Here is a 24,978-nt window from a genome sequence, read left to right as displayed (position 1 = left end):
CTGTCTGTCTGTCTGTGAGTGTCCGTTTGCTTGTCGTCTGTTGCTGAGTGGCGCCGGAAATGCGCATCATACGATAAATGACGCCCACTACAACACACAACACACAGTACACAGTGCACAGCCCTCTGGCCCCACCCCCAGGCCCATAAAAACGCCACTATACGAGTGTACACCCCTCCCATATACCCATATTCCAATGGCCCCATCATTATACCCTACAGCAGGGGGGGTTCTAGCACTTTGTGGATCCCCAACGAGTATTCTGGATCACCAAAGAACAGATCCCTTCAGGCCTTCTTCCACAGCTGCTGGTTTTTGAATAAATACCAAATGGAGAATGGGATACATGATTCTTGAAGGGTATCTAGATCTTCGGCCCTGAAGCTTACCTTTCGTTGTGCGTTTAGCTTTTGGCGTCGCCTGTTTTGACAGTTGACGCTTTGCCGGCAAATCTTTCAAAGGCGCCAACGAAAGAGCGAGCCAGAAGAGCAATAGACGCCCCACTTGATGACGCAACAGATTTAAGAGAGCCCCACAAATGACATAATACTCAGGCACTCTGTTACGCTCGCTCTTACGCTGTGTGGCGCTCGCTTTGGGGTTGCTTGGGGCCGCCCGCTCTGGAGCTCCGTTCATTCGCTGTCGAACAGCGAACACGTTCAGACACGCAGAGAGGGGATTACCGCTAGACGCCGCAACGGCGTAGCAAAAAGCAAAAAAATATAAGAAAAGAAACAAAAAGAAACGCAAAACAAAAAAAAAACTAAACGCACCAACAAAGTGGAGCGCGCAACCAATAAGCGAAAAAATCATCGAGCCACTCGAACACGTTGCTGCCGCAGTCGCTGTCGCTGTCGCCGTCTCTGCCGCCTGGTGCCTGGTGCTTGCTGCCTGCTGCCTCGTCGCGTAACGTAAGCGTATTACAAAACAAACGCCGACCCGACGACGCTGCTTCATTGTCGCGTAATCAGGCAGGCAGGCGCTGCCGACGCGCTGCGCTAGTGTTTGTGCGTGAATTTTGAAATTTGGCTTTTGACAAAAAATTGCGCAAAATACATACATACGTATTGGCGGAGCCGCACGAGAATCACCCGCGAGGCCCAGAGCCCTCCCAGGTGCCGCACACCTTCCACAGCTCAGGCCCCCCACTCCCTCCCCACCCTCCCCTCTCCCTCCGTCCTGCCCAACGAAGGGACCGAAACCCGTGTGTGCGGCGGGGTTACGTAAAGCCAACCGTCGCGTCGGACAAGCGCCGTTCCGAGTTCTTACAAAACCAAACACACAACAAAAAAAACAACCACAAAAAAGTTACGCGCACGCCCCAAAACAACAACAACAACAACAGCAGCGGCAGCCACCAATAAAAGGGGGGAAAACGGCAAGGAATTTCCCAAAATTTTGCCATTTTTTTTTTGTTGTTTTTCGTACGCGTGTGGCCATAAATTCATTTTGGCAAACAAAATTCGAGAATTCAAGCGGAAAAGCCGACACATTTCAGTGAGTTTTTTTGTATGTGAAAGCAGGAACGGAACGAAAGATTCTACTGCAGGGGGTTAACGGAAAAGCAACAGCAGACGGCCAGACAGCCAGACAGCCAGGCAAAGAACCCAAGCCCCCAAACTATCTCAAGCCCGCCCATCAGCAGCAGCAGTGTGGCAGCACGCCCCTCAAGGAACAACAAGGAGGCGCGGTTCCGTGCAGCAGCAGCGACAGGTAAAGAGTCCGAAGAGAGCCGTCCCGCTCTTTCGTTTCGCTCTTTGTGTGCGTTACGACATCAGGCCACCACATGCTGTTTGCACTCCGTGTGTGTGTGTGTGAATGAGTGTGCCCTGAACTGAATGCAGTTGTGTGGGTAATTTTAATGTGAATGAACGCTCGCTTGCGCTCCAAAAAAAAAATACAAAACTTGCATTGGCAAATCCAAGTCTCTCCCTCTCTTATTTTTCTTTTGGTGGGGGCAAAACCGTTTTTCCATCTGCTGATTGTGAAAACACAACTGCAGCTAGTCAGAGAGGGAGGGAGAGCGAGAGAGAGAGGGGGAGACGGAGGTCGGGTGCAGTCGCCTCGCGCGACTCTTACGTGTTGCCATATTTTTAAAGGCATTACTAAGCGATTTTTTACGCCATTTGTTGATGTTCTCTGTGTGCCTCTGTGTGTGTGTGTGTGTGTGTGTTTCTGTTTTCTGTTGTGTCCTGCTCTGCTCTGCTGTGCTCTTTGATAATCAGTTATATTTAATCGATGATAGAATTTCCCAAGAAAAACAGAATATCGTACAAGCTACTACCGAATGATAAATTAGTTGTTTATTAGTTGAATGCCACTGCGACTGATGGCGCCAAGGGGGGGGTAAAGAGTAATGAAGGGATACATCATGATTCAACCAATTACACGGCTTCATGGCAAATCTTTTATCGTAAAACCGTAATCCGTACATTTGTCGGGGTCACCAATCCGCAATCCGCAATCACCAGTCAACAGTCACCACTCACCATCGTAATAGCAATCGCAATCACACCCTCTACCCTTCCCTGCCATAAGCAAAAGCCCACGCTGCAGTTTACTGCTGCCTCCACTTCCATCTCCGCCTCTGCCTCACTGCCTCTCTGCCTCTTGCTCGTTACGACACGACGTTGCACGCATTATGCGACGTGGCTGCTGCTGCCACTGGTGCCAATGACGAACTGACAACCGCACTATTCATTCGGCTCTGCCTCTGCCTCTGCCTCTGTGCAGGCCGCCCACTTGGCCCCAAATAAAAAACTGTTAACAAACAAAACAAAAACTATTTGCATACGTCATCGTCACACCGTTGCCCGTTGGCCGTAAAAAAGGTTTGTCATGAGTCAGACCCGATTATCGAGGAAACCAATGAGACATATATGTACGGGGCAGGGGGCCAGGGGGTTGCACGTGTACGTACCCCTTTTGCCTTTCAATTATATAAACAAACAAAAGATACAACAATTCATTATGTAACAACAACAACAACAACAACAACAACCTAATTAGTCACCGCCGTGTGTCGTAGTCGTCGTCTGACGAACGACGGGACGGTGTATGTGTGTGTGTGTTCTTGTATAATCAAAGCTAAATCAAAATTGAAAGAAATCTGAAATCAGAAAAACCAGAATTTCTGTTGCTAATTGGCTTTTGACTCAATAAAATGCCATTCCATTCTGTTGGTGTGTTTTGTTGTTGTTGTTGTTGTTGTTGTGTTTTTTTTAAAGCTATTTTTATGAGCATTTATCGTTATAAATACAATGTCATAAAACCAGGCGCAAACAAAAACAACAAACAACGCAAAGCATAAAGCAAGCGAACAAATGAGAAACCAATAAAACACATATCAAAGAGGAGGAAATCGGAGGAAAAACCAACAACAACAACAACAACAACACCAACAACAACAACCGCCAGTCAAGGCAATGAAAATTTTGTTGGCTGATTTCGTAACATTGATTTCGTAATTATGTGGAAACGATGGCACACATCGAAGCATAATCAATTTGATTCGTTTAATTGTTATACGACTCCAAGAATGAATCGACTTGTGGGATCTGGAAATTACATTTCACAGATACAGATACGGTTGGGATACGGATATGCAATATTGTACAAGGGAGCACCAGAAGAACTTCAATCAGCTAAAGTATTGGGTGGCTTGGGGGCCATGGGGGGGGGGGGGAGGGGGGGCTTTGCTTATCGAATCAGTTCTGGTGCCATTAGTTCGGCAAATATTATGCCAATAATCGTAATGATTATGCAATGTAATTGATTCCCAGTCCCCAGTCCCAGTGCCACTGTTGTTATCGAATGGCGAGCGGCAGATCAACAACTGCGACTGCGACTGGGAGTGCGACTGCGGCCAGCGGCTACTTAGAATGCCATCGAAAAAAAGGCTGACATATTGTCTGTGTGCGATAGCGAAAGCAGTCATCAAATATGATGATTGGCATTGCATAATGCGAATACGAATGCGGTTACAAAAAATACTCGTAAAGCAATATACATACGATAGCAACCGGGGGCTACATAGATGCACTATAGTTGTATGTAGATCCCTCGGAGAACAGTAGCACTCGCGGGCACTCGTATTTGCTGTTCATTTAGGAACGTTTATCAGCGTGGAATTACGCAAGTTACACGGACATTTACACTTGCATTTACATTTACATTTACAAGGCGGCATTTACGATGCCAGTTAGATACACAGATACAGATACAGATACACAGATACACGTGCTCTTTGTTATTTGTTATATGAGGCGTATACATAATTTTCACTTACGCAAAGGAAAAACCAAGGCAGGCAGGCACAACAGAGCCCGGAACAATTAAAATCGAGTGCCACCCAGTCCGTGCCTGAAAGCCAAGTTGTTTACCAACATTCACCCCCCTACCCACCACACAGAACCAAAACACACACACTGCTAGTGCGTCACAATGCCAACTGATATTGCAACCTGCTTCCCCGTTAGCCCCACAATCCCCCCCCCCCCCCCCCCACACACTCAACCAAACGAGTATTTATATATACAGTTTAGGTGAATCGTAGTTTTGCTGCGGCCCAGCACTGTTTTTATTCGCAAATAATCTACAAGTGGGTGAGGGATGTCTCAAGTATTTAAAGGTCGATTCTTGTGACAGCTGAAAGGGAAATTTTTGAGTTGGGGAAGGGAAGGGAAGCTCCATTGAGCTTGTGCCCCAATTTCACAATATTCACAACTAATAAAATATGTATGCCATGGGGAAACTTCAGACCCTGATGGGGAGGCACCTTCAAAGTTATAGAGACACTCTCTTGGCGAATGCTACAATGTTTCGCAGGGATTTATGTAACAACCGAATGGCAGACACATGGCAAATGTCACATATTCCTAGTCTAAAATTTGATATAAAAAGTCTTCTGCTTGATGTGATGCCAGTGTCGTGTCGCGATCTCAAATATGTAGATCGCGTATTGTATGTCTGCTGCGAACGTCTGCCTTCAGAATTATAGCAGGCGAAAGCACCCTTGATAAATTCATTTTCTTGGCTTACTACCAACTTATTCAGATATTTCGGCATTACTTAACAACCAGATTTATGCAAAAAGTCTGATACGAATATATATACACATATATCTCTCTCTCTAATGATCTAGAGGGAAAGAGAGAGAGAGAGAGAGAGAGAGAGCACAATCAAATGAAAATAAAAATTTCATTTGCACGCAACTTTGTTTCTTGTGTGTGTGTGTGTGTGTGTGTGTGTGTGTGTGTGTCTGTGTGTGTGCTTTTTATTTGTTAGTTTTTTGGCACACTTTGATTGTCTTTTGCATGGTTTTTTTTCCTCGCTTTGGCTTTCACGAAAATGTAAACAAATTATAGCAAAAGTAAAACCAAAAAGAAAGAAAGAAAAAAAAGGCAAAATATAAACCAAACTATAAAGATTTCGATGCCGGGGCAGGCGGGCGACAAAGAAAGAAACGAAAACGAAAAATTGTTTACATAACAAAACCAGAATGAATGCGAAGGAAGGCAAAAGTCATACAAAAAGAAGAAAAAAAAAAGAGACACAGAAACACAGAAACAGGCAGAGGCAGAGAAATGCTCTCTGCATAGCAGTGGCTGCGCAAGTATGTGTGTGTTATGCCGGCATTGTTTATCTTCAAGATACAGCAACAACAAGGAGAAGGAGAACACTGCGAACAAACGAGCGAGCGAGCGAGCGAACGAACGACGTGAACAGCAAAACGTGCGCACAAATCATCAAAGCGAAACACAAGCCACACAACAAAGCAAAGCAAAAGACAAGAAAAAAGAGAGCGACAAACACAACGGCAAACACAGCGGCAGGGCAGAATGACAGTGTGTTCTCGAAGAGAGCAGAACGGCTAAACGGCAAAGCAAAGAGAGCGCTAGGAAAAAGAGAACGAGCGCGAGAGCGAGCGGGAGAGAACGCTAAACCGCTTCAGCGTGTTCTGGTGTGTGCGTGTGTGTGTGTGTGTGTGTCGATGATTTTGATTTCGTTACTTGGAGCAGCGTCCGCGTCAGTCTGCCCGCTCTTGCCCTGCCCTGCCCTGCCATGCCCTGCTCCCACGAGTCGCAAGAGAATGAGTGTGTGGATTCAGTGTTAATTTTCATAATATTATGTAATAGCATGTGCGACAACTGTCAGAGTTCTGCCGAGTCGCCCTGGGAGGGGGCAGGCAACAATAATTACTTGAATTGAACAGCAGAGCCTCCTCCTCCTCCTTCTCCTCCTCCTCCAGCTTTAGCTTTTAGATTGGAAATCAAAGTTCAATGAACCCTAGACTAAACTGCAAGTACGAGTATTTTCCCAAACGAATTTATATAAGAATTAATCAACACTTAAGAGCGGTGAGGTGCCAAAAAGGGGGGGGGGAAAGGGAACGGTAACGGGAACCATTCTCCAGTCTCCAGTCTCGGTTGTCGGCTGTTGATTAAGTAATAGATACAATGCTTGTTCTTCTTCTTCTCTGTCGACAGTAATGGGGAATCAAAAGAGCGCCACAGAGAGGATTCAAGAGAGAAGCCATCTCTCCCTCTCTCTCTCTGCGTGTGTGTGTGTGTGTGTGTGTGTGTGAATTATAAAACAGAATCAAAAGCTGCCTCCGAGAATCAGGCATTTTATTTCATTTCATTTTTAGTTTCTGTTTTGTTGTTGTTGTTTTTGGTTTTTTTTTTTTTGAGCGTTACGTAAATCCCCGCCGTTGCCTATCTATCTGCATTCTTGTTCTTCTCTCTTTGATAGACTCTCTTTCTCATATCCTCTCTTTGTTCTCACACTCTCTCTCTCTCTCTCTCTCTCTCTCTCTCGTGTGTGTGTTTTTCAGATGCCTGCTGTCGCTGTCAAAACTTCTTCTTCAGTTCTTCGTGTTTCAGTTCCACAAAAACAGCCCAGAGCACCGCACGCGCAAAAGATTATTATTCCAACGAAATAATCGAATAATCAAGTAATCATATAATAAATATATGAAACTAAGCGGAAATATAGCGGAAATATATCGGAAATAGCGGGAATAGCGGTGATACATGTTTAATCAAAGTGAAGTGATGTGAAGTGAGAGATATCGCCGCAGATAGGATAGATACAGATACAGATAGGATAGATTATGTCCACTGTCTTTCCGTGCAAGGGCAAGAAAACGCGAAAACTGAGCAGGCATTTCGTGAGCAACGAGAACTGTTGCAGCAATCCCCCACCCCCCACCGGCCACCCGGCAGGGCCGTTGGGCATACGTGACTGCCAGCAGGTGCAACAGCAAAGAGCAGCAGCCGCACTCGCACTCGCAGTCGCAGTCACCTCTACGGGAAAGATGCCTCTGTCGCAGGGCTACTGCCTGAAGCCCACGCTGGCCTCCAAGAAGCGGGTGCTCAAGGTCCTGCGGAAGGAGAACCAGCAGCAGCAGCAGCAGCAGCACCAGCAGCACATGCAGCAGGACAGCCTGCCGTACCTGCCGCACGGCGACAGCAAGAACTCCCTGAATCTGTCGTACCTCCTCGGCGAGTCCTTCGCCACGGTGGGCAGCCTCTCGAAGGCCTTCGATGTCTACGAACTGATCGCCAGCCGGCAGCTCGACGGCCACGTGCCGCTCGACAAGCTGGGGATCCTGGCCAGCGCCCTGACCAACCACATCCGCCAGATGGGCGGCATAGCCCCGCCCCCGAGCAGCCCCAGTGCCAGGACCCAAGCCGCCTCCCTGATGCCCCCCTGGCTGCCCTGCCAGCAGAGCACCAGCGAAGGAACATCAGCGGGAAGTGGAGGAGCAGGAGCAGCCGAGGGACTGGCCGGCGCCATGGTTCCCAGTCCCGCCCTGTCGGAGGACTTTGACCCGCTGCTCTGTCCGCTCTGCAGGGACATCCTCCGCTGTCCGGTGACCACCAACTGCGGCCACACCTTCTGCCGGCAGTGCTGCGAGACGATCACCCAGTGCAACATCTGCCAGGTGAAGTTCCCCCGCGCCCAGGACGCCTCTCCGCGCGGCGGAGGCCTGCCCTCCGCCTGCGCCCTCACCACCACCACGACGGCGAGCAGCGCCGTCTCCAGCTACTACGCGGGATTCGGTGCCGCCTCCACGAACCAGAGCCACATCCAGGCCCAGAGCCAGAGCCTCAGCCTCGTCCCCGTCCCCATGGGCTATGGCCTGCGGATGGCCAGCCAGATGGCCGCCGCCCCCATCACAGTGACCACCACCACAGTGGCCTCCACCACGGCGACGGCCACGACCACCATGGCGTCCACATCGGCGGCGGCCGCCGCCGGCATCATCAGCGGCTATGCGGGTGCCTCCTCCGCGATGAAGTTCATGCCCGACGTCCTGGTGCGGCGCCTGGTGGAGAAGTGGTGGGGCGCCGATCTGCAGGCCAAGGAGATCAGCGAGAAGGCCAGCAGTTGCATGCACCTCAACCTGCTCGACGAAGCGCTCAAGTTCTGCAACGCGAGTCTCGACAAAGGTGAGTGTTCTTCCTTTTGATTTCGCGGGCATTGGGTGTGGAGAATCATTAAAGAACAGGGCCAAAGGGCGGAGCATGCCTGCGGCAAGTAACCGAGCAACAAGTACATTCCATCCACGTGCCGCACACACAAGGAGGTGGCCCTCTGCCGCCTGCCTGCTGCCCCCTGCCGGGCTATGGGGCTGTACGTATTTGTGGCATAGTTTCCCTTTGAGCCTCGACTTGTCAACTTGTTGTTGCCACTGATTGCTGTACGACCCAAGGACCCAATCAATTGTCAAATATTTATTGAGCAGAAAGCCACAGTCCACACAGAGTCCTTGGCCGCAAGAGAGCGTTAAATTGTATCTGATGGATACGTGAAATGTGGCACGCGCAGCCACCGGACCCGAACATCTGGTCTTGGTATTCTACGAGTAGTATTCTCCCATTTTCAATGAATTATCGAGGCGCTGAGTCAGACACTTTTCAGCTCAAGAGGATTTTCCCCCTTCACGAAAAAATACAACAACAAAAACACAGCTAATTAATCATTTCCCAGAGACCACGAAAATAGTTTCGCTTTTTTTCGGTTTTTTAAAAAATGAAATCACAAACGATTTACGCACTTAGAAATCCATCAAACAAAACACTTTGAGGCAGTGCTGCCCGCCCGGCCTGCCTGCCACAAGGAAAAGCAATCCATATGGAAAATCCAACAAAAGACACAAGACAGACGCCAGCCGCCAGACGGAAAGAAAAACACTTGACTCGGTGGGTGGTGGGGGCGGGGGAGGGGGAGGGGGAGGGGCAAGAAACACAATGGAAATGATGGACAGAATTGGGTGGAGTGCAAAGAGTGGCAGAGCTAAAATTAACCAGATCAAAGATCACTACCAGATCAGTCCCAAAATACGTGGATTATTCAATGGATATTTGGCAAAATATTGCGAATACTCACCCGAGAAATCCCCTCCATAAAAGAGCTCTTCTCTGTGGGATCCTTAAATAAAAGTGGAATACAAAAATATTCATTAGTTTTCGAATTTCTGATGAAATTATTATCATATTCATGGCACTTCTGCTTCTGCTTCCGATTCCGATTCCTCCCCGATGATTCATTTGTTTGCTCTATAAATATTTAGCCCCCACCGCCTCCGATTTGGTGTCCGATTTTAAGTCTGCTCTTAATCCTAGTACAGGTTCTATCGTTTTATTTCTGCTGTTTGCTGTTTGCCAATCAATATTTGTTTCTTTTTGATGATTTTTCCCCGATTGGTTTTCCGTGTTTGCCCACAGCACACACAATTAGATGGGAACTTCCATTCAATTTATTCTCCATTTCTCTCTCTGTCTCTCTCTCTGGTGAATCACAGAGAGTCGCTTTCACCTAGCGGGGCACCTAATGCATCAAAGTGACAGCATTTCTTGGGGGAATTAACTTGATTGTCGTCGCTCGTCGCTCGGAGGAGGTCACGGCGCGTGTGGGTGGGGCATGGGATTTTTCACCTCTGTTGCGTGACACACACACACACACGCAGTGGGAGGGCGATGCGGTGTTACTTTCATAATTATCATTATCAAGGTGTACTTTGCCACATGCCACTCGCGAGTGTCTCGCTGGATGGCTGTGGCGTGGCGTGGCGTGGCGTGGGGGGCGTGGGGAGGGCTGACGCATCATCGCATACATTTGAACGATCCATCCAACCATCCAGCCAGCCATTTATCGTACGACTTTGTTTACCCTAAACATTATAATTACTCTGAGAGCCAGCGCTTAAATGGAGGGGTGGGTGGGGTTGTTTGGAGGAGGGGATTATATGATGGAAATAGAAAGAAACGAACGCTCCGCTCCAGAGGTTGTTCTCGCCTTCTATTTATAAGAATTCCATTTCTCTCTCCCTGTCTCCCTCGTCCTCTCCCTCTCCCTCTCTCTCTCTCTGTCCCACAATCAGTTATTGACTCTTTTGGCTTTTGGCTTTGGCTTTGACTTTGGCTGATAAAAAAGAAGACAGTAAAAGAAACAAAACTTTAAGTAAACATTATTGATAAAATAATTGCCCAGTCATGGCTATACAAAAAAAAACGCAAAGAAAAACCCCCTCGAAAAGCAAATGCAAATAATCAAAGGAGAGGGGGTGAAAGAGGGGGAGGGAGAGGGGGGAGCAAAAATCTCAGTCAATTAAGGCAACAAATAAAACATTTTAGCAGTGTTTTTGCTTGAGCAACACCCAGCAGGGCACACATATAACACATTACGCATACGCCGTGTGGCCGTGTGGCAGTCGGAGCCAAGTGGCCACTTGACAATGGAGCTGTCAGCAGAGGGCACAGCGGAGGGCTGGGATGAGCGATGTCTTCTGACAGCAGTCTGACAGGCCAACAACGCCCCCCGCGCGCCGCCCGCGGCAACAGCCATGGCTTTTCCTCCAAGGAGAGTCTTGGGTCTAGACAGCAGCAGCAGCATCAGTATTTGCCGAGGAGCTAGTATGAGTATTTATTGAACTACACTGAAAGCCCAGAAGGCTCTTAGTGGCTAGAAAGAAATCTCCCTGAATCCCTGCAAAGATCCTTTCATTGAGTGGCACTCGGAGTGTCTCCATCTCTGCCTGCCTTCGTACTCATTTAATTATTTACATGCACATGTACGTGCTGTGCTCCTTTTCATGGCTCAAACCTGTTAATGTAGTCGTTGACCTCGTGAGCAGCCGCAAAAAAAATAATTAACCGCAAAAAGCAGAAGAGCAGGGAGGCAGGCAGGGAGAGTGGCAGAGAAGGTGGCAAAAAGCAAAGAGAGCTCCCGCCGCTCCAAGTGGAAAAAGCTGTTAAATGAGCCACAGCAAGGACTTGGCCTGAATACATATTTGGTTAACAAAGAGGGAGAGCGAGAGGGAAAGGGAGAGGGGGAGGGGGAGGGGGGAGCAGCAACAATTTTCATTAAGAATATTGCATTGGAAATGCCCGCATGTCATGCAATGCCTGTTTTTTGTGGCTTCTGTGCTCCTTTGATGACTCCCTAATTTATGCGATAATATCCTACACACGAGTATATATATATATGGATATAGTATACATTATATGTCCGTCCGATCGTATAATTATATGGCGTGTGTTCCTCTGTTCGTGTGTTGTTGTTGTTGTTGTTCCGGCTGACCAGTTGACTGCATTTAATGTTTCACGTTTTTGCGTTTGCGTTTTTCGGCTTCGCGTTGCCGAAGGAATGAAAGAATTTAGCACGCGGCATGCAATTAATTTTGTTATATTTATGGCCCCCCCCCCCTCTTCCTCCCCCTGCTGGATTCCTGACACGTGGCATTATCCGCACTCCCCCTGATGGCCTTCCTTTTCCCTGGAAATCACATTTTCATAGAACTAGATTTGATTTTCAGGCTAATGAGCTCTGGGTAAAGCCATTTCAATTTATGCTCGTAATTAAATTGTATTTTCTTGGTAATTATCGTGGCATCCAAGGGGTGGGCAGGGAACCTTCCTTCCCGTCTAATGGAAGCACTTACTTCGTATATTCCTGATTATGAATTGCACTTTCTATGGGAAATGGCAATCGGAGTCGCTGAATCAACCGTCTCCAGTAGTAGTTCCCGGCAGACTTTGCTGCTGTTTTGTTTCTTTTGTTTTCAATATATGTACCTCCGATACGACATGGGGCAGGGGCAGGGGCAGGGGCAGGGTCCCTGACGTGCAATAATATCCATTCATGTGATTAAGACGTGACGCGCTTATCGCCTCACAGCCAATACCACCAACCACCCACCACCACCCACCCACCTGATAAACAATACAAAACAATACAATATATTTCTGTATATATATATTGTTTAGTATAGATTCCATATATGGAAGATGGCCCTGATCTTGTTGGCTTTCGCTTTCGGCCATTCCTTTGTCTTGAGTATCTCCCCTTTTTTTTTTGCTGCTTGCCTTTCATTGTCGTCACTAGACACCAGACGCTCTAGACATTCCTCTTGGCACCTGTTTCCCACCCCCTCCAGACCATGGGGATACCCTTTGCTCTTGATCCTTCGAAAGAACACTCTTGGGCTCAATATAGGGTATCTTCCGGATCGAATCCTACCCCCCTCTCCCTCTCTCTCTGACAATCATTCAGAGTGAGTGCACTCATTAACATTTGCTTCCAGTCATTTTGTCTCTCTCTCTCTCTGCTTTTTGTTGCTGCTAACAGTTTTTAATTAGCCAAAACCACAACCAGAAACCGCACCCTGCAACCCCTCTCTGCTGGCACCCTGCACCCCTCCGCCCCCGCCCCCTCTCTGGCACCCTGCACACTCATTTAACATTTCATTTAAGCTCTTTTTGTTGGCTTGTTTTCTTTCTGTGTGTGTTTTTTTTTTTGGCCAAAGTGCAGGCAAAAAGCACGAATTTATTGCGCATTTTGAGGTCGTTGTTCCGTTCTTTCCGTTCCGTGAAAGTGAACAAAGAGCCAGCCCGAGAGCGGGGATCTCCAGGGGCGACCACCAGGGGGTGGCTGGGTGGGGCCTGGGTGGAGAGTTTAACGACCACAAAATTCAGTTTGGCCTTCAAAAAGTCAGTTGGCAATGTCTGTCAAAAGTGCACACAGACACAGAGCACGCAGATACGGATACGCAGACACAGATAGAGACACAGATAGAGATACATTTGTGGCATTGAATTGTATGTAGATTATACAGAATATTGTGTTAATTTTTTGTTGCCTGTTCTTTTTTGCAATTTATTTTTGATTTGCCGCTTGATTTATTGCATGCTTTCTCCCGAGATTCCATCCCACCACCCACCGCACCCCCCTCCGCAGCACCCACTCCCTTTTGCGGGTTAGAGGCCATGCGTTGCATAGCCGGCATTCCTCGTGTTCGCGGGTATCTGATAGATACTTTTTTCTCTTTCTTTTTCTTTTTTTTTTTTTGGCATGCTCTCCGCTATGCACCCCCGACTCCACCCCCCACCCCCACGCCCTGCCGATGAAATAGCCCGCGTCTGGCGCACATTTCTAAAATGCCATCGCACATTTTTTTCTTTAGTTAACGAACAAAAACAACAACAACAACGAATTCAAATCAAATGAAATTGAAATGAAAAAAAAAAGAAAAACCAAAGCAAATAAAAGTTTCAACATTTTACAAGACTTTCAAATGGGGAAAAATTCGAACCCGAAAGGGAAATTGTTTGAGTTCTTTCGCGTTTCTTCTGCTGTTTTACCGACTGCCTCAAATATTCATTTGCTTTGGGGGAATTTTCATTTGCTTCGAACATGCTCTACGCCCTTCGCCATTCCCTTTTCTCCTTTTGGAAAATGCTTAAGTAAATGCAAACTTTTCCCATTTTCCCCAGGGGAGTGGAGTTCTCGCTTTTCGGGTATTTACTGCTGGAATTCGGTTGGGTTTTCTGCAAACAACGAGTGCTTTGGGGAGCAGGTCTATTATGGGGCGTGTCCTGCGGGTTAAATGGCATTGAGGCTTCTCTGCGGCCTTTGTGGATGAAAATTGTCTGTTGAATCCGCCTCTGGAACTATCTTTCCTTGACAATAGATACAATAGCCTTATGCCTAAGGCCTCTGCGATATCTGAACCCATGACCGATGATGGATTCCCTCTTTGGCCCGCAATAGACCCCAATAGGCCCCGTCTAGACTTGATTATACCCGTAATACCCGTACTCTCGTAATTCTTATTCAATAAATTTGTCAATTGGATGTTCCATAACCAGGGAATCGCATACGATAGCTGCCTATTGGGGAACACATAACAAACACTCGAATCGTATGAATCATTTGCAGGCATTCATTCAATGACTTTCGAGTTTTTTTACGCAAAAAGATACGTCCATTCAAGGGCAGGGCCCTTCAACCGAATCGACTCTGTATTTATACCCATTTATCGGTATCTAACGGTATGAATAGCCATCAATATTTGGTATTTCGTAATTAGATTTTTCCACTGCTTTACAGTTCTGTAACGCACTGTTTCCTCCCGCATAAATCCTGCGAATATTCATTGAATTTTTTACTTACTTCATAGATCCCCCCCTTCGCGCTCGTTGTCTCCATTTGGCCCCGGCCCCCCCCCAAAATTCTCTCAAGCCCCAAGCACGAAGTGATGTAATAATCAGCTCACACACACACACACACACACACACACATAGCACACGTGCAACACACATTCGTGGTGGCTTGAGTTTCCAAGAAAAGCAAACATTGAGATATTTTTCCTAATTGAGATATTCCTCCCCCCTCCATTCCCCACTCCCCCACAGCCCTCGACATATGCAAAAGTTTATACAAATTTTTATCCATCTCTTGGCGAAAAGTTCGTTGTTGTTGTTGTTGTAATTGCATAATGAGGCCAAACGGCAGTTGCAACATGCAGCAGCAGCAGCAACAGCAACATTTGCAGTCGTGAGTCATAAAAAAAAGAGACCGCAAAAAAAAAGGCCGCTCCATTCTGTTGCTCCATTCGTCTGTCTCTCTCCGTCTCTCCATCTGTCTGGGCGATTGTCCGATTTGTCTATTAAGTAATATTCTATTGTAAAACTGTGAATTACGATTCACAAAAAGTGCACTTTCAACAGCAACAAATCGTGGAGATTACTCAATTGAATGCAACAGCAACGGCGGCAACAGCGGCAACATGAGACGGCAGCAGCAACAATCTCAAAAAGAAAAAAAACAAAGTCGCCCGCTCACTTATACAATCTCTCACTCACTCGCTCTCGCTCTCTCTCTCTGTCTCTGCCTCTATCTCCTTCTCTTTCTATTGCTCTCTGACTCGTTTGAATTACAGTTATGTCATAGAACGTAGGCAAAAATTGTTGCTGCTGTCGCTCGTGTTTCGCTTTATCGCCAGCCACAGAGCGAGGGAGAGGGAGAGCGCTCCTCAGAGGGGGGGGGAGGGGAGTGGTGGGGAGGTGGGGGTGCAACAATCGGCAATCAGTTAAACTGCAAAAGTGCTACAACAACAATTACAACAATCATTTGTACGACGATTGAGTAATAGAGACACGAGTCCAGGGCCCAGACATCTATCGGAGGTCCCCCCCCCCCCGCTGCGTTGCATCCCCCCGACCTTGCGAAGTGCATGGGGAAACCATGGAAAGATCAATCACTAGACCCTCCACAATCACTTGCAGCAGCCCCGTCAATCACAGTCACTGCCCTTCAATTACACAGAGAAAAACAGGATTAAAAATGTTATGATAAGGATTAAAGCCCATACTAGCATGTATTTTGAGTATCTTTTATCAAAACCACCAACAAAAGCATAGTAGAAAGGCACTCCGGTAGCTGACTGGGACCCTCCTCGTCTCTCTGTTACCCAATCCTCTTTAATCCCTAATCACCGATCATTTTGTAAATCTTTTGCGCTCAATATCCCCATAGAAAGAACACTCGGGTTTCTTTCAGTGCACTTTTCACTCATCAATCTATCGGGGGGTTGGGGTGGGGTAGGGGCACACTTACATCAGCTGACATTTTCCAAGCTCCAAAACCAAAAGATCGAAAATTAAACCTTTCAAGGGGCGTGCCTCGAGCCACAGCCACAGAGACCCTATCAAACGAGTTAAGATCTCTTCAAGAGCCATAAAACTTATGCAACAATTACTAGTCCACCCTCCCCCCCCTCCAACCAGCAACAACATTTCACTTACGGGGGAGTGTCGTGTGGCTAATTGATGGAATGGCATGGAATATGCGATGGAAACACAATTGAATTACGAGTAAAACTAAAGTTCAAACGAGGAAAAGTTCATTCATCGGCCATTGGATGATGGGATCGGATGGGTGACATAATTGCCTGGTGTTTTCCGCTAGAAAAGTGCTCCCCCCGCCCCCCATTTTACGCGCCACCAAAAGTTTTTCCCGAAACATTGAAAGTGCGGCAAAAAAGTTGTGGCATTATCAAAGAGCTTTGTGCCTTCTGTTTTTTTTTTGGTGGGGGGGGGGGGCTATATGTTCTGGCCTGGTGTGTGAGGGGGGGGTATGGAGCAAATGAAGTGTGTTGTTATGCAATCGCAGATCGAATCTGTTTAACGGTTAAGAAACTGCTGCAGCAGGCAGTGAGAATTTCTTGGAAATTGCACAGCACATTTTTGTATTATTATTTTTGTGTTTTCTTTTCTGACGACTGACATTGATACGGTACTGTTATCGTAACAGGCAAGTCTTGGGCCAGCAGAAGAATGTTCTGCCATCAAGGAGGGAGTTTCTCAGAGTGCGGAATGTTTGTGCAACAGCAACAACAGAGATTTCCCCGATAGAATGCCCTGCATATTTGAAGCTCCACATTCGGTTTCCCCATTCCCATACCCATTCCCATTCCCATTCCCATTGTCGTTGAATGTTGAATTGTTGTCTGTTGGCTGCTGATTGTTGCCACACAATGTTGAATGTTGAACGTTGATTATTTAATCGTCGAAAGGAGGCGAGCAGACGAAAAATATTACAACAAAAATTGCAAAATCCAGCAAACAACAAATTTAAAAGCGAGACGAAAATTTGAGAGCATTTACAAATCACGATTTAATTTTCACAACAAAAGCCACAAACAACGAAGCCCGAAAAGCGTTGAAATTGGCAACAAACAAATGAGCAACAATAGGAGCAGCAGCTGCAGAGGGGGGCAAGGGGCAATCCAGGGGGGGGTGGCAGCCACAAGCTAAGCGTGAAAAATACAAAAGACCAGACCAAGACGCCGCGACGACGACAAACATCAGCAGCGGGAGCACCGGGAGCAGCGGCAGCAGAAGCTGGGGCTCATGAGAGGGCCGCCAAAGGAGGTGGGAGCGAGTCGAGCCAGCGGGTTAGCGGGTAGTTTTGGGGCAGGCACAACGTAACGAAACGAAACAACAGTTGGCCGCACAGTGGAAGGGGCCTTACATAACCCGAAAAAAAAAAAAAAAACGCGAGTGGGAGAGCGAGAAGCGAGGAGCGGCAGAGCGGCAGTCACTCCACTTACCAAACAAACATAATACACAGCAACAACAATGTTTAGTAATGCTGCGGCTGCGACTGCGGCTGCGACTGTCGGCAGCGACGCTGGCAGCATGATTTGACTTTGACATACTTTTCGGTTTTGGTTTTGGCTTCGGTTACGGCTTCGGCTGCGATGTTCGCCTTCGCGGATGGTAACGAAAGACGGCCGCAAAAGAGAGAGACCCACGATAAAAGAGAGCGAGCGATGGCTGTCAAAGTTTTTGACACAAGCCAAGCTTGCGCTTTGTCTTTTTCCCGCTCCCACGCTCTCTTGCACGCGCTCTCTTTCGTGTCACACCACACTGTTGCTTGTGGCCACTCTCTTGCACTCCTGTGCGCTCTCCCGCTCTTTCGAGGGACATTGCACAAGCATAGGCCGTCGGCCGTCGGCTCACGCAATGGCTTTTGAGTCCGCTTCTTTTAGAGACATAACTTGGACTCATATTTTTTGTGTGTGCTTTTTTTTTGGAGCTTTGCATAGACATATGTATGTAAAAAAAAAAGGAAGCCGGTTTCGATTGTCAATTTAGGGGCTGATTGGCGTCCATAAGCGTCCATTGCATAAGCGCAATGCCCCATCGGCAGGGAGAGAATATGTCCGAAAATAGATCCACAGACAGCACCCACTATGCCCCATCCATCCGTTGTGTCTCGCCCCTCCATCATGTAATGATTTTTAAGTGGATTATTGGCGCATTGTGATTGTGTCACCCAACACTCGATGTCGGATGTCGGATGTCAGATGTCGATGAAGTCTTGCGATAGTTTTTTTTTTTGTTTTTTTTTTGGTTTTCGGTTTTTGGTTTCAGTTTTGGTTTAGCTTTGCTTTTGCAGGTGGTCGGTGGTTTGCTCCCCTACCCTGCCTATCCCCTCCCTGGGGAAATCAATTAACTGCGTGCTAGGCAAAAGGGGGAGGAGGGGGGGGGGGATATGTGGCAGCAAGTGTGCGGCACACAGAGCACATTTATCAAATGTCAACGGGGGAACAGCATACATATGTGGCCGAACGCAATGGCCAGGCGACATTTCAGAGAGTCAACATATGGCCACGGGCAGGGTATATAGGGCAGGGGTGGGGATGGTGGAGAAGTCGAAGGAATGGGGTCGGATGGGGGTAGGTCGAATGGTGTGTTCCACTGCCTTATCTCATGGGAAGGCAGCCTTAGACGGTCTGTGTGTGTGGTGGGTGTGCGTGTGTGTTGGTGCGTGTCCACATCAAAGACACATCCACCGACTGGAAGTAGATGGAGAGAGATGGACAAACGGTAATGAAAGCACAGCCGTTAGATACTCTATCTTACAGAACAAACATATTTCTAAATGATCCTGGTTCTTTTATCGATGAATACTCCGTTTGATCGATATTCCATTGATTTATTATTTGTCAATATTTATCCACGAAGTGTAGACAAAGTTGTGGCTTTTATCGATGAGATCAAAGGAGCCTCCTATACCCCACCCTACACACTTCTATCCTGCCCATCAGAGTGCGTCTGTCGAGGAATGTCTAATCTTCTGCCCCCCCAGCAAACACTCGCCCTCTGCCTCTCCCTCTGCCTCTCCATTCCAATTTCCATTGAAACAACAGCCCCTTCCAGCCCACTTTCGAGGGCCCTGAGCTAAATATGCTTTGAAGTTGTTCCTTCCTTTTCATTGCCTTATCCAATGCTGCTGCTTCTCGACTTAACAGCAAATACAAGATGTGTACACCAACAACAACAACACCAACAACAGAATCAACAACTATGAAGTACACCAACAGAAAGAAGCACGAAACAAGCATAAAATAATGGGCCATCAAATACAAATTGTACGAGTATACATACATACATACATATAGTATATATGTGTTGGTGTATATGTATATGCCACAAAAAAGGCAAAACTTCTTTACATCTTATGTACTTCCGGACTTGTGGCACAAACTATGCCTCACTCCCTCCCAGTCTCCCATTCCCCCTATCTCTCTCCTCCTCTTTCTGTCTGTCTGGTGTCTCTCTCCATTCTTGGTCATTCCAGTGGCGATGGTCGACCTTGAGGCACATTCAACGTTCAACATTCAACATTCAACGAGGCGTCTGCGACTGCTGTTGTTGTTGTTGTTGTTGTTGTTGTTGCTCATTGAAGCGCTGGAAATTGTTGTTGATTTTGTTGAAAACCGAACAACATTTTGCTCAATGGGAAATTAGTTTTATGCGCCTCATAAAATTTACAGAAAAGCAACAAAGAAAAGATACACCCGATATATACTGAATTTTTTGGGTGCAGAATACCGTTAAAAATACCAAAGAAATATCCGAATTGTGGTTGCAATTTGTACTCGATATCTGGGGTTTTTTTTCGGATAAAAGCGGTCTGTGGCTGAGCTCTACCTTGACTCCGAGTGGGGCTTGCCCCTCTGGGGGTTATATAATGATGCCTTGGATATGAAGTATCTGTCTGCCACCGCTGCCGGTGCCGCTGCCTCTGCTGCTGGCTGGCCTTGCGTTGTGAAGTGAAGTTTAAGTTCGGCCTCAGAGCGGAGGCAGCGGCGGCGAAACTGTGTTATCACGTCGACACATACGATCCCCTTGGCGGGGCCCCGGTTGTTGTGTTTCCACTCCAGCAATCGCCAGCTGAACATGACGCATACGCCGTGTTGTTCGGCACAGAATTTGCGTCGCAATTTCGTGGCCCCAAGAGAGGGACGAGACTACTTCTGGGGTTCAGTCACCCTCCACTCTCACGAGTGCCTTACCCAGAGATACTTCTGGCAGATTCAATCTGCCAGATATTCAACCATTTAACGCATCATCTGGAGTATATCTGAAGAATATCTAGGGGGGTATCTGGTGGGTATCTGGTGGGTATCTGGTGGGTATCTGGGGTTACGTTACGTTTGCCCTCCAAAATAATTGTCAGCATCTACAGCGCGACCTTGGCGACCGGCCTGAACTCTGACATTCTTTTTTGTGTTTCTGTATGTTTTTTGTGCGTTTTTGTCGGGGGTGGGTTGAGGGGGGAGGGCTATGCGACAACGCATAACGATATTTCCCAGATGTAACCCGTGCTGTGGCCCAACAGCAGCCAGAAAAATCTTCACAGTCGGTTGACTCTGACCAAATATTAGAAGAGACAAAAAGGAGACAAAAACAGCAACAGAAACAGTAACAAGATGCGAACCGAAAATTCTACGAATTTTTTGTTGTTTTGTTGTTTTGTTTTTGCGGGTTGTCGGTCGGGATGCTGCTGTTTTATGGAGGGGTTGACATTTAGCAGATGGAAGCGGGAAGGTCGGAAGCAACGCCCACATGACGCAATGGGAGAAAGGCCAAAGCCAGAAAAGCTGAAAATTCTCAGAAATTTGATTCAATTAACAGGTTGCTCGACGCTGAGGCAGGGGAAAAGCCGAGAAATTCTTTGCCAACAATTTTGGCCAGCCCAATTTAAATGCAATCAAAAAATTGTCATAAATCCACGAGAGATAACGTATACGTCGTGTGGGCCATGCCCTCATTGAGATGCAGAAACTAAATGTGTGGCATTTGGCGGCCGAAAAGAATATTGTGGGGGCATATTAAAAAGAATATTTAAATAATTTACAGAACAATTGTCTGTCATTTGGCCTCATAAAGTTTCACCATAAAATATTGTATATAAAAATGCATTTAGCTGTTCTTTTCCGAGAAATTCTCTCGCGCAAATTTAGCGTCAAATCGCAAAAGCAGTAAAAACAAAGCGACTGAAAATGCGAATGGGAAGGAGGAGGTAGGGGGTGTGCAGCATTCACTTCCTGAAAGTGAATAATGAATTTTATATTATTTTCATGCATTTCACATTTCCGTCAACAAGACTTTCGAGCGGCTAAGCGGCCAAGCGGCCAAGAGCCAGGCATTTAGCAGGGAATTTGGCAAAGGCAGCAATCATTTGCCATCAAGAAAATCTAAGGCTGAATGAAATCTCTGAAATATATTCAAAATTAACGGGGGGAATAAAGAGCATGTCTCTAGAGCAATTAATTCATTCGTTTGTCTGACTAAATTTATAGAAATTTCATCAAATTATTTCAATTCAAGGGGAAAATTGGGGAAGCAGGAAGCCCCAAGGCAGGACTCGGGAAGAGATATTTAGGAGGAAGGAGAGCTATAGTCGTAAACCCAAGACTCTGCGCAATTAGCTTCATCTGCATAATGGTCATATTTTACGAGAGCCGAGCGGAGTCTTCCAACTGTGTCCTCCAGCTATCCATGGGATGTGGATGATAGACACAGGCACAGACATCAGCAGACATCAGGGCTGGTGCTTTGCTGCCCTGCTGCTCTGGAGCTCTGCTGCTCTTTGGGGTGTCGCATAAAGTTTTTGCCATCTTTTTGTGTGCTGCTGTTCCGTTTTATAGCCGCTCGTTTCGCGTTTCACTTGACGCAGTTTTATGGGCATTCATTTGGTATTTAGGTCAGTTTTTTGCAGCCCCCCCACCGCCGGCCTCTCTCCCTCTTTCTGTCTTTTACATAATTCTCGTGTGTGCGTGCGTGTGTGTCTGTCCCTCAATCAAAGCCTGGACCATGCGGCGTATACGCAATGTGTTTATTTTTAGCAAATTGTTTAACGACTTTAAGGCACAATTGAATTGCGACTGAAAAAAGCAGTGGCTAGGGGGGGGATAGGGGTGTGGGGGGCGGATGGACTCACATTCTTTATTCATTAATTTGTTACATTCACAATTTGAAAAATAAAATAGAAAATGATTCACGTATCAGAAACACCTTGAGATTGAAATGCTTTTGTAATGCCTTTCGCCATTGCTGTTGCTGTTGCCTTTGCGGAAATCAAACGGAAAATTCTAACATTTCTTTTGATTTCTGTTTTTCTGTTTTCCGTTTTCATTATGCAATTGCCATTCACCCACCCCCCCCTGACGCCTGATGCTGTGATTATTCGCCAAGAAAATTCAGATCTGTTCTCTCTTTAATATTCATATCTTTCGGTTATTTTTTGTGGGGGATTTTTGCAAGCCAAACGATTTTTAATGTACGTGACGAAATCTGATTTTGAATGCACACACGCCAGTGGCACTTGCAAAGATATAGATACAGATACATAGGCGTAGATACACATAGATATATAATTGTATCTGAAGCCAAATGCAATTTATCAACAGTTGGGCTTAAATTGTCTGCAGCGTTACGGAAACTCGCGGGCCCCGCGTGGAAGATGCCTGCCTTTTCGGATCACGGGGCAGAGAGGGGGTGGCGGGAGGGGGCACGGTGTGGCAGTGGCAGTGGCAGGGGTTACGTAGAGCGTAAAATTCTCTAATAAGTGCAAATTGGTAGCAACAACAAAAACAAACCACAAAACGACAGCCAGCCATCAGCGTTTGGTTTTGCATTTTAATTGAATTTTGTTGTTTTTTGTGTGTTTGTTTTTACACGAGTGCAAGTAGTAGAAGTATCTGATGGATACACAGGCACACACACACTGACATATCGAACGGGAAGTGGAGAACGTGGCCGCCTCGCCGCCTTAGGCCATGATATAATAAGCACATAAATATAATTAGTATGCATATTATACATATATATATGTACACGGCGGATAGATGGATAGATAGATAGATACGACTCTCGATTGGAATGGAGATTGTGGTGTAATATTACGAGTATTATTGTGTAACAGCCTCCTAAGGCTAGGGATTAGATTGGAATTCAGATTAGAATTCAATTAAATTGCAATCAGCATCTCTGAGATACGGATATATCACAGCAGATAAGAAGTATTTGGAATACAGGGAGAGAGACATCGAAATATCTGCATAAATTCTGGTAATTATTCACCAATAAAACCTCTGAAACTTCTCCAACCTCCAATCTTCCAGATATCCCATATTATATGGCAAATTTGTGAGATCCAAATTCATTCTCCAACCTTATAGATAGAACTACATCGAACCCCCATCCCATCCCGGTTGAAACCCCACGCATAACAACAACATTCCCCCCCAAACCACCACCCCCACCCTCGTTCAATCTTTGCCGTTATGTTTGGCACCTTATCCATTCACAATCCACTAACGACAACACGAGGGGGGGGGGGGGGGGGTTGGGGTGAGGAGGGGCAGCACGGGCTTATCTCTCAAACAAACCCCCATAGCCGTAATCTTTTTGGTATATTTTTTGGAACTAAAAACAACAACAAAACAGAAGAAGAAGAAATTGAAATTGACAGACATTTTACATAATCAACAACATGATGTTTGGTCGTAATCAAATGTTGCGACAAATATGGGGAAAAATGCAAATTAATATACTCGCATCTCCACAGAGGGACGGGGCAGGGGGCAGGGGGCTGTCGGCGATGAGCATTTGGCCTGCGGGGGGGCCAGCCAGCGGGCCGTCGAGTATTTGTCGATGTAATCGTTTTTGCAACAATTTGTATAACAATTGCAACACCTAGCAACAACAACAACAACAACAACAATTACACGATATCATATCTGCTCTATAGGGCCCCCCCAATATTATATCGACAACGACTGCGCTGCCGTCTGCGTTGCTGCCAGCTGCCGCTGCCGTTGCTGCTGCTGGTGTTGCGCCTTTTTATGTTGCGTAATGTTAGGCTACATAATCGCGTTTTTTCTCGCGTTGTTAACAGCAGCTGCGCGCCCAAAGAATCTCTTAACGGTTAACAGGGAAAGAGCACAGAAGCAGCGAAAGAGCGAACGGACAGACATCAGCAGAGAAAGAGAGAGATATCAACAAAAGAGAGAGCTACGCCTAAGAGAGTCAACTGTTAGCAAAGAGAAAGAGCACATACTTAACAGTCCCTTAACAGCCGCCAGCTCCTGTTAAACTCTCTTCGGTGCTGTGCTGCTGTTACGGTCTCGCTTCATGGCGCTGTCCACAAGTGGCCTACGTGACGTAGTGGGGACGCCGCCGTAGAGAGCGGCAGAGCGATTGCATGTGGGCAGGTGCTGACCTAGGAACAGACCCCCCACTCCTCGTCCGCCTCCTCCACACTGCTTTACAAGCAGCAATGACTTTACGTTCTATGTGGTTGTTGGTTTTTGTTGTTGCGCACCTTCTTGATTTCACTTTCGTTTAGCATTTATCGATGGTCGACGACGGCGAGCGAGCATTATGTAGCACTTTTCTTTTGGGGTTTCTCACTTTCTCACTTGCTTGTGTGTTCTTTGATGAGTCACCGTAACCAAGTGAGAGGATGAGCGGTACTCTTTGCACCTTATCACTCGGGCGATCGCACTGTCGTGAGTCATGCGGGAAAGTGGAAGAAGCTGGGAAAGCATGGATCTACACTTCTAGCCGGAGCTGTTTAATGGCAGACTGGAGCTGGAACGTGACTTTACTCGCTTTTATCACTCCACGCCATACGTTTTGCACAAGCGCAAGCGATATCTTGCTGATTCCATGAAAGATAAGCTCACGAAACGTGCTGCAGCCAATGCCATGCCTACTATCCATCCACTTCATTCAATCTGCCCATATCCCCATCTGAGATCACTTTTCACTTGCATCCATGTGTTTATCACAAAACTCGATATTATCACACGCGCGCGGTCAATGACGG

At 46.8% G+C, this 24,978-nt stretch overlaps 1 protein-coding gene across 1 annotated transcript in view; it reads left to right on the top strand.

Moving 5' to 3' along the window:
* Positions 1–635: 635 nt before the first annotated feature.
* The window catches only part of LOC108153045, a 30,109-nt gene continuing 5,766 nt past the window's right edge, over positions 636–24,978 (top strand). The window contains exons 1-2 of the mRNA XM_017282807.2: positions 636–1,713; positions 6,836–8,456. Of these exons, the coding sequence (XP_017138296.1) occupies positions 7,115–8,456 (1,342 nt within the window). The 5' untranslated portion in view covers positions 636–1,713; positions 6,836–7,114. The remainder of the gene's footprint in view (positions 1,714–6,835; positions 8,457–24,978) is intronic.

The sequence above is a fragment of the Drosophila miranda genome, chromosome XR (genome assembly GCF_003369915.1).
Source record: "Drosophila miranda strain MSH22 chromosome XR, D.miranda_PacBio2.1, whole genome shotgun sequence".
Classification (NCBI taxonomy): Eukaryota; Metazoa; Arthropoda; class Insecta; order Diptera; family Drosophilidae; genus Drosophila; species Drosophila miranda.
The sequence above is the reverse complement of the archived record's forward strand: the minus strand, read 5'-3'. Positions and strand labels throughout refer to the sequence as shown.